The sequence below is a fragment of the Cavia porcellus genome, unplaced genomic scaffold (genome assembly GCF_034190915.1).
Source record: "Cavia porcellus strain 051 isolate PalLab524CR breed Dunkin Hartley unplaced genomic scaffold, mCavPor4.1 scaffold_8, whole genome shotgun sequence".
NCBI classification, from domain to species: Eukaryota; Metazoa; Chordata; class Mammalia; order Rodentia; family Caviidae; genus Cavia; species Cavia porcellus.
In genome coordinates, this window is record NW_026947491.1 from 94,628,914 (window position 1) to 94,643,502 (window position 14,589).

At 61.4% G+C, this 14,589-nt stretch overlaps 1 protein-coding gene across 4 annotated transcripts in view; it reads right to left on the reverse strand.

Moving 5' to 3' along the window:
- Positions 1-1,534: 1,534 nt before the first annotated feature.
- Positions 1,535-14,589, reverse strand: part of Large1 (LARGE xylosyl- and glucuronyltransferase 1) — a 324,947-nt gene continuing 311,892 nt past the window's right edge. For all 4 annotated transcript variants that reach the window (XM_063255551.1, XM_003462316.4, XM_013143002.3 and 1 more), the window contains 5 exons: positions 14,016-14,179; positions 13,013-13,291; positions 8,077-8,223; positions 4,625-4,820; positions 1,535-2,879 (listed from right to left, as the gene is read on the reverse strand). In XM_063255551.1, coding sequence (XP_063111621.1) covers positions 2,682-2,879; positions 4,625-4,820; positions 8,077-8,223; positions 13,013-13,291; positions 14,016-14,179 — 984 coding nt within the window. In that variant the 3' untranslated portion in view covers positions 1,535-2,681. The remainder of the gene's footprint in view (positions 2,880-4,624; positions 4,821-8,076; positions 8,224-13,012; positions 13,292-14,015; positions 14,180-14,589) is intronic.

The following is a 14,589-nucleotide window of genomic DNA, read 5'->3' on the forward strand; positions in this document are numbered from 1 at the left end:
GCTAACAGAGGAGGCTCCGTGGCACAGTGCTAATTAACAACTGTGAGTTACCCTGGACACAAATGCTTTGGGCGCCATGAGAGGGCCCTGCTGCTGCTCTCGGGTGCAATCAAGGCGGCAGGAGTGTGGTTAGCATGAAGACACCGTTGTGCTCCGCTCCAAGCGGGTCTCGGCCTGGGGAGTGGGTACCAGGCCCAAATGGTGGCCGCTGCCCACCTGGCTGGCAGAGGGTGTTCCTGGGATCCAGGCTGTTGGCTCTGTGATACAGGAACATCAGCGTTGAAGCTGGGTATCCGCCAGCCTCTGAGCTCCTGCCTGACGTGGCCTGGCCTGTGGAACCAGGGCTCTCCCGTGGCTGCGGAGTCCGTTTCTGCTGTAATAAACTCTGTGCAGGAAGCTGCATGGTCTCATAACCCATTGTGTCAAAGTAACCAGCACCTCCTCTCCTTCTCAGGAGTGACCCAGTTTGTTGACAGACTGCATGGTCGCTAGCAAGGGCTATCAACATGCAAACAAAAGTGAGGTAGATGGACATGATGCCAGTGCCAGGACAGTTATTTTCAAGGCTTTGGGGAATTAAACACTGACTTTTCAGCAGGTAATTTTCAACCTGGTTGATAGTGATTCATTCAGATCATGGCCTAAGGCAGGGGTCTGGAAGGAAGAGGAACTCGTGTGTGTCCGTGCCTGTGTGCATCACAACTGCCCATGGGGCCGCCTGTGTGTGCACAGGGGCCAGGCCGGCAGTGGAGTGCAGCTCCCAGGTGGGGGGATCGCTGGACATGGGGTTCAGGGAGAGGAGCATGGTAGGTTCCGAGGAGCCCTGCTGGCCCAGAGCACCACCGAGAAACCGGGTTTTCAGGTGCCCTTGGGTACTTGTTTTGGGGTGTTGTACTTCTCAGGGTGCTCCTGCTGCTTTCATTACTGATAAATGTGTACGTGTGCCACAGAAATGTTGCATGTGTACACACCTACATGTGTGTGCTTTCTCTATAAATTACCTGTCTGTAAGGAGTAGTCCTAGTGACCCACCTCCTGCCTGCATCTCAGACGAAGCCCCTGTGCTGGGCACACAGGCAGCGCGGTGGCTGCCGCCTGACTGCTCCAGGCCTGTCCAGCTGCTGCGTCGGAGGGACAGGGCTTCTCTTTGCCACTGGTTCCAGGGGGTGAGCCGGAAGCCAGATAGAAAATCTCAAAGTGCCTGAGGTTAGAGGCTAAAGCAAGATGGGCCTCAGGCAAGGAGGGGCTGATGTCAAATCGGGGCGGAACCAGGAGGATGGGAAGAGCCGCACTGCTGCTGTGGACTCAGACCGCGCCTGTGCTGGAAGAGGTCGCAGCTCCGGGATGAGGGCCCGGGCCGCACGCCTGCCGTCCCAGCACTCTGAAGGCTGAGGCAGGAAAACCACAAGCTGGAGCCCAGCCTGGGAAGCGCAGGGAGAGCTTATCCTGACATGGAAAACAGGACAGGACTGGGGCCGAGCTCAGGGCGCAACGGCTCCAGCCCTAGTACCAAGGAGCGGTGGCGATGGGGAGGAACAGTCTGAACTTCCGTTTATTGAATGCAGCTTTCGCTGGTCACATGGCAACTTGATACAGACAGCCCCGCAGTGGAGGGCGCGCTCTTCCCGTCAGTGTAAACGCGACATGAACGTGAGGAGCATGGGACAGGGAGGAAGTCCAGTGTCCCCTCGTCTGTGCAGCTGAGGGTGCTGTCGCCGTCAGGGCTTGAGGAGACGGAGGTGAGGACCCCCTCCACTGCTGGTCTCCAGACTCTTGCAGCCCCCACGGCCTGCCAGTCTCCAGAGCCAGGCCCCTGGAACCGGAGTAGGCTCCCCTCCGTGTCGTGCCTCCCACGCCCTCCCCTTGAGGATTGGTCACTGTCCCCAAGGCCTCACTGCCTGTGCCCCCTCGGCACGGGAAATCCTGAGTTCCAGGCTCTGGCACTGACCTGGAGGACCGGCCGAATCTCAGGCTCTGTGGGGACTCGTTTCCCCGTGCCCTGATGGAGGAGCAGGTGGAGGTGGAGGATTTTCCTCTACAGCCTTAAAGAGCCAGCTTTTCCATTTTGGATTCCCAGACTAAAAATAAAACCAAATCCCCCAAACTAAAACAAAATGAAACAAAACAAGAGTGGCTTTGAGGATAAAGAACCCGTCAACCCTCCTCCAGGTCCCGGCAGGTGGGCGCCACGACCGGGGACTTTTCCCGATGGCTGTGCCACACCCTTGGCCTGTGTCCTGACCCGCTGCACTCCGAGAACCCAGGATGGTTTCCTCAGGGAAGCCCCGCCTCATTCTGACCTCCTGGGGTGCTGGTGCCCAGCACCCCGCCGCCGCCTCTCCCGCCCCAGGCCTGCACAGGCCCACGTTCGTCCACGCGCCCGGCCTGGGTCTTGGCTCCGCAGTGCGAGGAGCCCTCGCCCGCTCTCCCCTTCCACATCCCTTTCTCCAAGCCACTGGTGCCACTGCGCTGTTGTCCTGTATTCTGAGCTGCAGAGAGAGGCTGCTGGACCCTGGTCTAAGATTGTGGTGACAGCAGCTTGGTGGAGCCAGAAGACAAGAAAAACAAACCGAAGAAGGGCTGCTGACTGTGACCTGGAAGGCTGGGCACCAGCGGGCCGAGGCGGCGGGTGTGGCTGTCCCCCACGGCGTGTCTGTCCCTGGCAGTGGCTTTCCCAGACGCTAGCTATTGTTCTCGGCCGTGAGATATTTCAGGGCGGCAAAGCCATAGCGGCGGGACATGTCCTGCTGGAATTCTTCCTTGAGTGTCTTGAGACACACGCGGTATTGCTTGTTGGAGCGGAACTTGGTGATGTCGAAGCTGGGAGCGTGGGGCATGTGGATCATGTAGGCGTTGGGCAGCACGATGAACTCATACTCCTGCAAGCAGAAGGACGGCAGGGTGAGGACCGGCCGAGCCCTGGTGACCCGGGTGAGGGCCGTGTGGGGACGCAGGGGCCGTGGCTCAGGCTGATTCCCGGATCCTGCATGGGACCTCGGGCGAGCTGTCCGGCTCGGAGGAGAAACAGGGTGCAGCACCCACATGGGTCACTCAGGGGATGCGGCCCTAGGACAGCTGCTGCCGGGTGGACTGCGGTCTGCCTGCTGTGACTGTGTGTGGATGAGGGGGCCAAAAGGGGACAAGGAGGAAGCTCATGGGGAGCAAACCTGCTCTGAGGGGCTGTCACACATCAGCTCTCTGCGGTCCTCAGCCCGACAGGTCGGGGCCAGGTCCTCCACCAATCTCCAAAGGCCTCTGAGGCCAAACCCGTGGCCCAAATCTCAGATGTGACAGCACCGGTAAGACTGAAGTCCCACCCCCTCCTCCCGCCGGGATGCATCTGGATGCAGCGTCTGACCATCTCTGCTTGCCTGGCTGCCCGGCCCAGCGAATCAACACAGCAAGGCCCCGGGCCCGAGGAGGAGCAGCTGACCGTGAGGAGAGAGGCAAACCTCAGGGACACGAGCAGAAGTCCCTGTGCTCAGCCCCCTGGACCCTGGCGGCAGGGCCCCACCCATCCCTTTGGCTCCGGTGGGTGTGACCAGGCTACCTGTCCCCCAGTCTTCAAGTCACTGGGAGGAGTAAAATGTGACATGGGCTGTGGGCCAAGAAGGGAAAATGGGTACCAAGTTTGCAAGAATTCCATTACACTGTCAAACAACAAAGTTTCCTGCACCACAAGAATCACCTTCCTGGTACCTGGCTTACCTCACAGCACTGTTGGCCCTGTGGACGCTGCACCCTGCCATCTACGTGGCCTGGGACACCCTCTCGGGTGTTTGAAAAACACAGACGCTAAAGGCCACGCTTCTTGTCCTTCAGGACAGACCCCATGCGACCACCTACTGCCTGTACTGTGGCTCAGCCCTGTGTCCCCAGCCTCCCTGGGCCGCTGGCCGTCACAGCAGTTGGCTGCCCAGCATGAGCGCCTCAGCGCTGGGAGCACTTGCTGGGACTGGGAAGGAGGCGCTTGGAGAACGGTGACCCCAGGGCGGGGTGGGGCTGGGACCGGGTGTTCTCTTCTGAAGTGACGGGGTCAGCTTTGTTTTGTTTGCTCAACACAGGGGCCAGCAGGTGTCAGCACCTGTGGGCCACTGCGTGTCTGCGAGGAGGAGGAGGGGTCAGAGTGTGGTCAGCCGTCTGTGAGGGCCCCATGCAGCCCTGGTGCCACCCGGACCTTCACGCCAAGGCTCACAGGGCCCCACCGCCGAGGAGCCACAGAAGTTCCTTTTACTCAGACAGTGAGTGGGGATTTGTGGCTCATTGAAGGGCAAACTTCACCACTCCTTTAGCTGATGTGTGGAGCATTAGTGGCATCTTGGTGGCCGCCTAAGTGTGCTGTGTCCACTCCATAGCTCAGGGGCTGCGGGATGCGTTCTGGTCATCAAGAGTGGGTGACAATGAGGACTGAAATGCGTGTCACAAACACTTCCCCAGGCCTGGATGGGGGCACAGCTCACAGGCACAGGCAAGAGAGGGCAGTGGGCACTGTTAGCTGTCCCCAGGGTCAGTGCTGCCACTCCTGCTCCTTGAGCCCAGTTCCTCCCAGGACACTCCCTCTCCAAGTCCGTCCAGTATGAGCCCTGAGTCCCACCCACTCCAGGTGGACGGCCACTGTCCTCACCTGTGCGTCTAGTTCCATGATGTGGGCCACCTTGTTCCAGCCGAAGCCCACGAACCTGCGGTCGTACTCAGGGCAGTCCCGTCTCACGACGACGTACGGCTCGAAATCGGCCTCCCACTCCACCCGGTAAGGCGTGGTGGCAGTCCGCCACTTGGCAAAGTTTGTGGGTGCGTGGCCTTTTGTCCAGACGTGGTACCTGGGACACACGGAGAAAAGCCCCTGGGTGAAGGGCAGGACACCTGCTCCTGGGCAGGAGCTGGGAGAACCGTGCTGTGCTGCCAGGCTTGTGTCCCGTCACTGCAGCCCGGAGCTTGTGCCACCCTTGCTGACAGCCTGCAGTGATGCGCCCTGTGGGTGGCCAGCGAGCTCCTGGGTGTGCTGAGTGGGTCCATCTGCAGACTGGCCCATGCCAGGGTCTCTCCTTCCAGAGACCACTGGGAAAATGCCATGGCCCCCACCAGCAAGCTCAGCCACGCGGAGGTAACACTCAGGTCACCTGTACAGCAGAGGGACTTCTGTGGACAGGGCCAGCATGCTGGCCAGGGAGACTTGGACTAATGGAAAGGGAGATGATGGCCCAGGTGGGCCTGGCCCGGTCAGGGAACTTTGGTGCAGATCGGAGGGAAGCAGAGTGGCGCTGTGAGCTGCACTGCACAGAACGGGATGTGAGGAGACTGGAGGCCAGAGCCGGGGAGCCGGACCTCAGTGCACCACGTGAGGGGAGGAAGTCAGCTGGCAGCGGGAGAGGCAGAGCCCGCCCTCCGTGGAGGGGGCACTCGGTCTTCCCAGCACTGTGACTCCACTGAGGGCCACACTGCGTGTTCAGCTCTCACTCGCCTGGTTCGGGTCATGCCTGACCGGTGGTAACCCGGTCTGCCTGGCCCTGCCCCTTGGGACAGAGGTCAGGGCTGAGGCCCCAGATGGAACAGAGGATGAACAGATGGCAGGGAAGGAACCCCAGAGACCCCAACTGGCCAGGCACGGAGAACAGCACTGTCGGGCACCTGCGGGGAGCGAGGCGAAGCCAGAGAAGGGGTCAGTGCCCAAAGTGGGAGGGCACATGGGAGGCAGAGATGATCTTGGTCTGGTCTCATCCTGGTCGCATGGCAGGCTGGGGCCAGGCTAAGGACTGTCCCTGGGGCTTGAGGCACTGCTGGCAGGAAGGAAGCTGCCACCCCAACTCACTGTCGTCCTGAGGCTGGGTTCCTCTGCACCCTAGGGCCTTGCCAGGTGGGCCAGATGGGCACTGGCCAGCAGGCACCTTCCACAGAGCTGTGCTGTTAGGGGAGACAGCAGGACCTGGCACCACGGTGTCCTCACAGCTAGGCCAAGCACTGCCACATTACCGGGGTGCAAGGGCACTGCAGGAGGGGTCAGCCAGGGGTGAACCCAGAGGGAGGCCAAGGAGCTGCTGATTCTGTTCATACTCACAGAAACCGCCAGCCTAAATCATGGCCGGACTCTGGGGTCCAGGCTCAGTGCTATGAAGCCATCCAGCAGGGTTATGGTCCCGCATCTGCCACCTGGCAGCAGAGGACCCTGCACAGAGCACCTGAGCTGTCTTCAGCTCCTTGCAGTCGCCTGGGAAGAGCAGCGCTGAGCTGCCCTACTGCTGAGGAGCTCCAGGGAGCCCGGGCAGAGTGGCAGAGAGAGAAGGTGGTGCTGGTTGCCTGGAGGCTGTGTCACCAAGTGGGTGTCGCAGAGCTGGCAACCGGGTGTGAACTGTGTCCTTGAACCAGCAGGGGCAGACTCACTGCCTGCTGGTAAAATGGGACTGATGGTGACCCTGGTGGGTGGAGAGGATTCTTCCAGGGACCCTGCTCTGGGCTGGGTTGCCATGGGCGATGCTCTCCCCCTGCTGCTCCCGCCGGCCTCCCAGATGCGATGCCGGCTCACAGTGCTCCTGCCCTCCAAGGCCACTTCGTTCTCTGCCGTCAGACTCCATCCTCCTGGCTGCTTTAAAGGGGAGGCGAGCCCGGCAGAGGGCATGCCTGGCTTGGTTCTGCGTGTCTAGCCGGGGGGCAGAGTGGACAGAGGATGATGCTGGAAGGAGCACCCTCACCCCAGCGCGGTGGGGACAGGTTTCAGCTGCTTGCAGCCTAGGTGCTCATTACGTGGAGAGCAGGTGACAGAGGCAATTCTTAGAGGAAGGCCGGTAATTTAGCACTTGGCGTGGAGGCTCGAGAGCTGGGCGGGTGGCAATCAGGGATGCGGCAGGCTACGCTCCAGCTCATGCCCAGGGACGCAGCCTGGAGAGGGCTCTCAGGTCACTGGGTGGAGATGCAGGAAGAGCACTCCAGAAATCCGCCAGGCGCTCGGCGACTGGGCAAGACTTGGGGGAGGTTTTGGTTTCCAGGAGCAATTTTCATGTTGTCTCTTAAACACTGACTGGCAGGAAATCCAGGGATCATCACAGCCCGGTGGGTTCAGAGGAAGCACAGCGGCTCCTCAGGCCAGGTCGAGTCTGTGCCCGTGGACAAGATCCTTGGCCGCCCAGGCCCTCAGCGCGTTTATCTGTGTGGTTCATTGGAGCCTCCTCACATCCGCTGGGAGACCGCAGTGCCCAGCTTCTGCCAAGCACTCAGCCCCAGGAGCCTGTAAGTTCTTTCTGACTGCAGGATGGCTTGGGCGAGGCAGTGAATGTGTCTGCGATGGCTGTGACTAGCTTGTCTTGCTGCCAGGAAGCTCTGCTCCTGCTAGCTTGACTGACTGAAGGTACCCTTGTGACTGTCCCAGTGGGTGGCACTGTCATGCAGGTAGCACTGGAGGTTCAAGCCAGTGACACCACGTTAAGGCTGCTGGGATTGTGCTGGCCGCTCCTGCATGGTTCCGAACCAGCCTCACCCACTGAGTGGTGGGACGGCTGCCAGACTGCTGTATGGCTCCTGCTCACTGCCCCCCACTTCCCCTAAGGCCAGCTCCTGCCCCCAGTGCTGGAGCCCACGGGCACCTGAGGTTAGACCTGCCTCGGGCAGCTCCCTGCAGGACTCCTGCCGGAAGGTAGAAAATGGGGCTTTGCTCCCAACTGGACTTGGGTGGCAGTGTCCCCATCAGCTGTGTGACCTGTGTATCACCTCCAAAGGACTTCAGGATGAAGCTACTGCTACCCAGGCCAGGCCCACAGGGCTCTGAGAATAGACTGACCGCACCCCAAAAGGAAGGCCGATCCAGGGTGTTCACAGAAGGAAGCCCAGCTCCAAGCTGAGGCAGAGCAGAGCTTGCACGGGCCCGCCAGAAGCAGTGGCCTGGCCTCTGTGCCTTGCACGCCCCTCACCCCGTGGACAAGACCCGTCAGAATGGCGCTGGGCAGGGGTTGCAAGCATGGAGTGGGTGAGTCGCATTTCTCGGGGTTTGCAATGGACTTTGGGAGGCACCAAAGCAACACTGGGTTCCGGGGGGTGGGGAGAGACGGGTCCTTCACGCCCCGCGGGACAGCAGCAAGCGCCCCTCACCTGAACGTGAAGAGGGTCCCCATGTCCAGCATGGACAGCAGCTCCGCCTTGGACTTAGGAAAGGAAAGCCGGTAGCGCAGCGTCTCGAATGCAGGCACGATCATCGCCTTCTTGGTGTTGGCGAGGTCCAGCTGGACGACAGACTTCCTGGAAAGACAGGCGGCAGTGTGGGCCTGGGACACCTGCCCAGGCGCCTCCCCAGGTGGCCAGCGGCCCAGGGAGGCCCTCAGTGTGCCAGACACTGCGCAGGGAGCCCGGGGAAGCAGTGGTGGCCTGGCCTCTTGGGCACTGACCGCCGAGGTAGGGTGACCGCTGTGTGCGAGGGGAGCTCAGGGGCTTCCTGCTCCTCCCTCGGTACCACTGGCCTCAGGACAGCATGGGGGCGGCACTGACCAGAGTCACAGTCCCCTAACTCCTCAGCCCTTGGATGGCCTGGCCCTGCACCCAGGACCCCGTGGCACCCAGGACTCTGTTGGAGTGGCAGCAGGCAAGGTGATGTGACACTCTGTGGCACGCTGGGCACGTGGTGATGAATGGAAGTGACTGCACTGCTACTGAGTCACTTCCGGTCTCACCATTGGAGTGGTGGGCACCGACAGCCCCTGAGCCTCCAGTGAGAAGCAGCCCCACGGCTGTGCCGTGCCAGAGGACCACTGTTCCACGGTCACATCATGCCACAGCCCAGCTCCCCATCAGCCAGGCACCTCACCCACTGCCTGCGGTGATGGAGTTGGGGCAGAGGCTACAGGAGCCCTGGAGCCCGGGGTGTGGAGGACACGGTCCCAGCACGGGGAGCCTGTTCCTCAGTCCACAGGCCTGAACACCTACTACGAACCACACACCAGAAACCAGGGCGGCCCTGCGCCTGCCTGTGTGAGGCTCATGTCCTAAATGTCCTAAATGTTTCCACATGCCCAGCACCCACAGGGCCCAAGCTCGCCTCTGCAGTTGATTGTTTTAAGAAGTGAACTCTGTGGAAATACAGCAGGAGGCCGGAGGGCTGAGCTAGGAAGGGGCAGACATGCAGCGCAGGGGCTTTCAGACCACGCTGTGGGGTCCGCAGGGCCAGCCCCACATCCCCCCATCTCGGTCACCACTCCAGGGGCTGCTTCTGCTCAGCAGGACTCCCCTTCCTCTGGGCCTGGCAGGGGCCACTGCCAGCGCTCTGCCTGCCCTGCCTGTCCAGGGAGATATCTGACCGCATCCAGTAAGCCCATTCCTCACCCTTGGGGATCTGCCCAGACGGAGACGGGACTCAGCCACGCCCAATGCACTCTGCCACTTCCTGGCTTCCATGGTGGGGGGAGGCCAGGAGTCGCAGTGGCTTCTCAGAGTCATTGATCCACCAGCCCCCCACCCGGGACATGAGCATATGAGGCTGTGGGTGTCTGTGGGGTCCTGGTGTCAGGCCCCGAGGCCCAGCACCTGCCTGCACAGAGCAATGACCTCAGATCCAAGCCAAGCACAGAGACGGGCATTGATGAGGCAGTCAGAGACCTGGGCTGCAGCTGGCCCTGCGATGCCGAGGTCACAGTGGCCCTTCTGTGACCCAGACTGGAAGCCACTGACCAGGATGCAGGCACAGGGGTGGGCTGGATCACAGTCAGGATCAGCAGTCTGTCACACTGCTGTGCCCTCTCCCGTGCTGGGTGTGGCGGGCCAGTGACAAGCATGTGCCCCCGCCCCAGGGAGCATGTGCCTCTGCCGTAGGAAGTGTCTCCTGACGGCCAACTGCAGGCCGGGGAATTAACTTCTGTGCTCTGCAGGCGCACGGGCTCAGTTGGCGCCTGGGCTGTCAGGATAGGGTGTTCTAGGAATCTACAAGGCTCCGGCCCAGGAACGCACCACCATGCAGCAGCACTGGGTTCCTTACAGCATGCCCAGTCCATTGTAACTGATCATTAAATGGTGCTCGGTGCTCACGGTACTCAGCATCGAGCACTTTCTATGCACTGCTTGGGTCACTGCCATTCCTGACTGTTGGCATCACTGTGCTCAGTTCTGGCGAAGCCACTGGAGCTCTGGGAGGTGCGACACATGAGGGCTCCTACACAGCTGGTGGTTGTCACCTTTGTCCCCACTGCACAGGGCAGGGAGGCTGAGTGCTGGCCGAGGCCTGCAGATGCTCCTGATTCCAGCGGCTTCCATCCTGATGGAGTCCGGAAAGCTGAGAATACACCAACTCTGCCCGGTACGGCAGCCTGGTGCTCAGCACTTGGCAGAGGGGCCCAGGCTCGGGCACAGCACCCGCTGAGTGTCACCGGGCAGGAAGAGATCAGAGCTCACAGCCAGAAGTGTTTCTGCTGGAGTCCCTCACTTCTGGATCCTTGGGAAGCCAAACACACCCGAGCTGAGCCGTGACGAGGCAGGAGCTGCCCAAAGTGTGCCTCCCTGCAGGGAGGGTGGATGTTGAGCTGGTGGCTCTGGCTTTACTGATTTGCAGGCAGGTGGCCGGCGGCAGGGCGGGCAGAGAGCCCCAAAGCTGAGTGCTCTGATGGCCCCAGCAGGGCACCTGCTGTCACCCTTCGGGAGGCCATGACCAGCTCTGGCCTATAGTGAGAGGCTGGAGGCAGAAGCTCAGGAGAGGAGCAGGCTCGAGGAGTCCCCTGCTCTGAATGTCATGGACACTGTGTCCAGATGCACACCTGTGTGACTCTGGACACTCCCCAGGGAACTGCACCAGACGTTTCCCAGAACAGGAGGGCCGCTGCCCCCCACACACCCCTTCTTCAGGAGATGAGGAGCAGGGAGCGAGACACCAGTGAAACCCCGCTCTAGGTGCGTGCCTCAGGCTGACTCCATTATTTCCAGCCGAACTGTTTCTGCTGCCGTATTAGCCAGCCGCTATGCAACTAAGATGGTGGGCTTTTAGGAAACCATGGAGGACCCCAAGAAGGATGAGATGAATGTTGGGGGTGAAATCAGAGGGTTTGAGGAACTCTGGCCTTGGAAAGTGAGCTGGCCCCTTCCATGGGGTGAGCAGGCTGTGTGGACAGAGGCCACGTGACCCCTCAGGGTCCGGCCTGGTGCCCTGTAGAAATTACTCTCCTGAGAGAAGTGAGGAGGTGGGGGAACAGAAGCGGGCACCAGCAGGGCCGGGTGTGCGGGGTTCCCGTGATTGCATTGTTTTTGTTAGCAGCATTCGGACAGCATCAGCCCCACTGTCTGGTCAGTGTCAGTGCAGGGCCAGCCACTGTCCTTGCTGGGCTTCGTGGTTACTGCAGCACACGGCGTCCCTTGCCCCATTCCTGACCAGGGCTAAAATGCTGGTTGGAGACGTCTGTGCTGGTGATGGGCAGGCTGGAAATGAGCCCTGACTCTGCAGCAAGGTTCTCTGAAGCCATGCCAGGATCATAGCACTGTCCACCATGGGAGGACAGGGTGGGGACAGGCCTCCCGTGCAGCCGTGCTCCTCTGGTGTGCCTCGCGTGGAAGCTTGCGGCGTGGGCCGGCGGGTGGGGGCCAGGGCAGGAGGCGGCCTGTTGGTCTCAGACGCATTAAAAATGCATTTTTGACTATGTGCTAATAGAGGAAACTTCAGATTGCTGCTCCTTTGCGAGCCCTGCCTGGGATCAGAAACCCCTATTACAAGGGGCTGGTGTGTGGCGATGGCGCTGGGGTCCAGCCGCCAGATGGCACCTTAGGTGGGTTCTGTGGAGACAGCTGGGAATCTGGGGGCCACGGGAATTATATCGAAGCCACTGAGGGGCGGAGCTGAAATCTGGATTTGGCCCAGCATCTAGGTCTGGTGCAGAGGTCAGAGCAGCAGGGCCCCCAGAAGCTGCGGCGCCCTGAACCCCACATGGCCACAAGGGGGCGCCATCTCCACACACAGTGGGTTGCAGTTGTAGAGATGGGCTGGAGTCCGGGTCACAGTGCTCACATCCCAGCTCCCTGGCCTGCCCCCCACTGCCTTCTCAGTGAGGCAAGGCCTGCCCCCAGTCAGGTGTTTGCTAAGCAGTCCCATGATGTCCCAGAGGCTGCTGAGAATGTGGGCCGGCTTCCACTGCTCAGAGGGAAAGGGCTCAAGACAGGTGTGTGGGTGGCATCAAGGGGCAGAGAGCAAAGACACACAGGTCAGGAGGGCAGCTGAGAGGGAGGCAAAGCCCTCAGACCCTGCCCTGCAGGGACCACGGACCACCAGGGGCTGCCTCTGGGGCTGAGGGGGGCCCAGTGGGGCAAGGCACACACCCCACTTCCACAGGGCAGAGGGGGCGCACTGAGGAGCGAGGACAGCACCCTTCAAAGTGTAGCCGTACCGGTGTTCTCCTGGGAGAGAGGGGCCTCTGGGCTAGGAGGTCTACAGTCTCCATCTGTCCTGTTGATTATCCTACCCTGAACGTCACTGCCCAAGGGCCATCATGCCCTCCATCAGGGACTGCTTTCTCCAGCCAGTGGGCACCTGACTCCTGCCTTACACAGGGAGCACTGGAAAGGACACAGAGGCCTGCAGAGCCAGCCCGGAGCTGCGTCCACATGTGTCCTGTGGCACAGCAGCTGTGTGCTGACCCCAGTGGCCCCTGTGCCAGCTTCATATCTTCAGGCTAGGGCTTGGGGTCCCCATCCTCAGTCCCCATCTGGCAGAGGAGGAGGCTGGCCCAGCCTGTGGCAGGGGCTGAGGGGTCGAGGGACGGGCAGCCCTGGCACCCGCTGGGCACTGCACCCACGTCAGACCCCTTCATTGCTTAGGTCTGGGTTGCAGGCCGGCGGGGATCTCGTGGGAACGGTCACAGGAAGGCTGTGGGATGCAGACTGGGAGAGGGCAGGATGCTCTTACTATGCTACAGAAAGAACGCTAGACAGGGAGGCAGGAAGGGCTCGTCCCTGACCACACACACGCATCCTCCTCATGCCAGCAGGGCCCCGCCTGCTGGCCAGGACGGCTATAGTGACCAGCTGCCGGGGGGACTGGGAGGGTCCCACCACCAGCGCTTACCTGAGGTACTCATAGAGCCCGTACATGGGCAGGAAGTCAATGTCGGACAGGAACATGTATGGCGTGCGGATGTGCTTCAGGGCCACGTTGCGCAGCAGGTTCACGGGGTAGAACTGGCCCTCCTTGTACACGATGTGGTAGCCCACGTTGTGGCGGCCCATGAGCACCTCGGAGCCCTGCGCGTAGCGCAGGAACTGCTGGGCCTCGGCGTCCGACAGGTACAGGGCCAGGCTGATGGGCCCCTCCCAGTGCTTGCAGATGGCCTCGAGCATCTGGAGCCTGGAGACAGGGAGCGCATGAGGGGACCCCGCCCAGCCTGGCCACCCGGGCGTTCTCTGCTTCCAACTCTCAAGCAAAGCCACACCCCACTCGGCCTGGAAGCCCTTTTCCAGGCATTTGGTATAGCACAGAAAGCAGACTCACGCAAGCCAGGCTGCGAGTGTGCATGGCTGAATGACCTAAAGGCCCCTTCCAGCCGAACTCCCGTGCTCCTCTCTGGGCAGAGGAACGAAACAGTTCTACTCAAGCATGGTGGCACACACCTGTAATCCCAGCACTAGGGAGGCTGAGGCCGGGGGACTGCTGCGAGTCTGAGGCCAGCCTGGCTACGCAGTGCGTTCACTCCAGCCTGAAACTCTTCTCTCGCGGCTCACACACCTAACTCCTTTCCTGCCCTCTGGGCATCCATGGAAACAGCCCTTCTCCTAGTCACCGCCCACGCCGGTACTGTGAACTGGCCTCGTGCGGCTGGGAGCACTTAGGTGCTGGTGGTGCCACTGGTGCCACCTGCCCTGGCCTCACTGAGAGGTTCAGACAGCAGGGCTGCTCCTCCTGCGGGTCTCACTTGCCCTGCAGCCGGGATGAGAACGGCTTCCAGAGCTTCCCGGTGGCTGCCCAGCCCTGGCCAGGACTGACAGTGGCATGGTGGCACACGCCTGTGGGCAGCTGGGCACACAGCGCTGTGGGCAGTCAGGGAGCCCAGCCCGGGTCGGGTGGGCCTTACCTGTCCATGGACAGCTGGGCCACCAGCGTGACGTCGGTGCTGTCCGCGGCCGGCTCGTACTCGTAGTGCAGGAAGTACAGGTGGGTGCGGTGCACCGTGAAGCGCTCCCGCCGGAACTCATAGCACAGGTCGTCCTCGTCCAGCTCCGACAGCTGCTTCTGGAGCTGCAGGCGGAGCAACATGGGGCTGAGGAGAGCACCCTGGGGCCGGGGGCTCCCCGACTCTGCCCACCCACAGGCTGCGCCCGGGGACATTGTCCGTGGGCCCACGGAGGGCGGTTCTTGAGGGGCAGAAGCCTCCGCAGTTTAGAGACGAGGCCACGCCCAGCTGCAGGCAGGAGGGCCCACAGACAAGGACACAGCCTCCAGGGGTGCCCGGAACCCCCAGACTTGGGTTCCTAGGTGACCTGCAGAGCAATTTCAAATAACACGGGGAAACACAGAGGAGAAAACCCAGGCAGCGAGGACCTGTGTGGCCCATGCTTTGGACTCCCGAGAGCTACAGATTTCAATCTGCACCAGCAACTGGGAAGCAGGACCAGGCCAACCTACAACAAAACACAGACTTGTCCTTC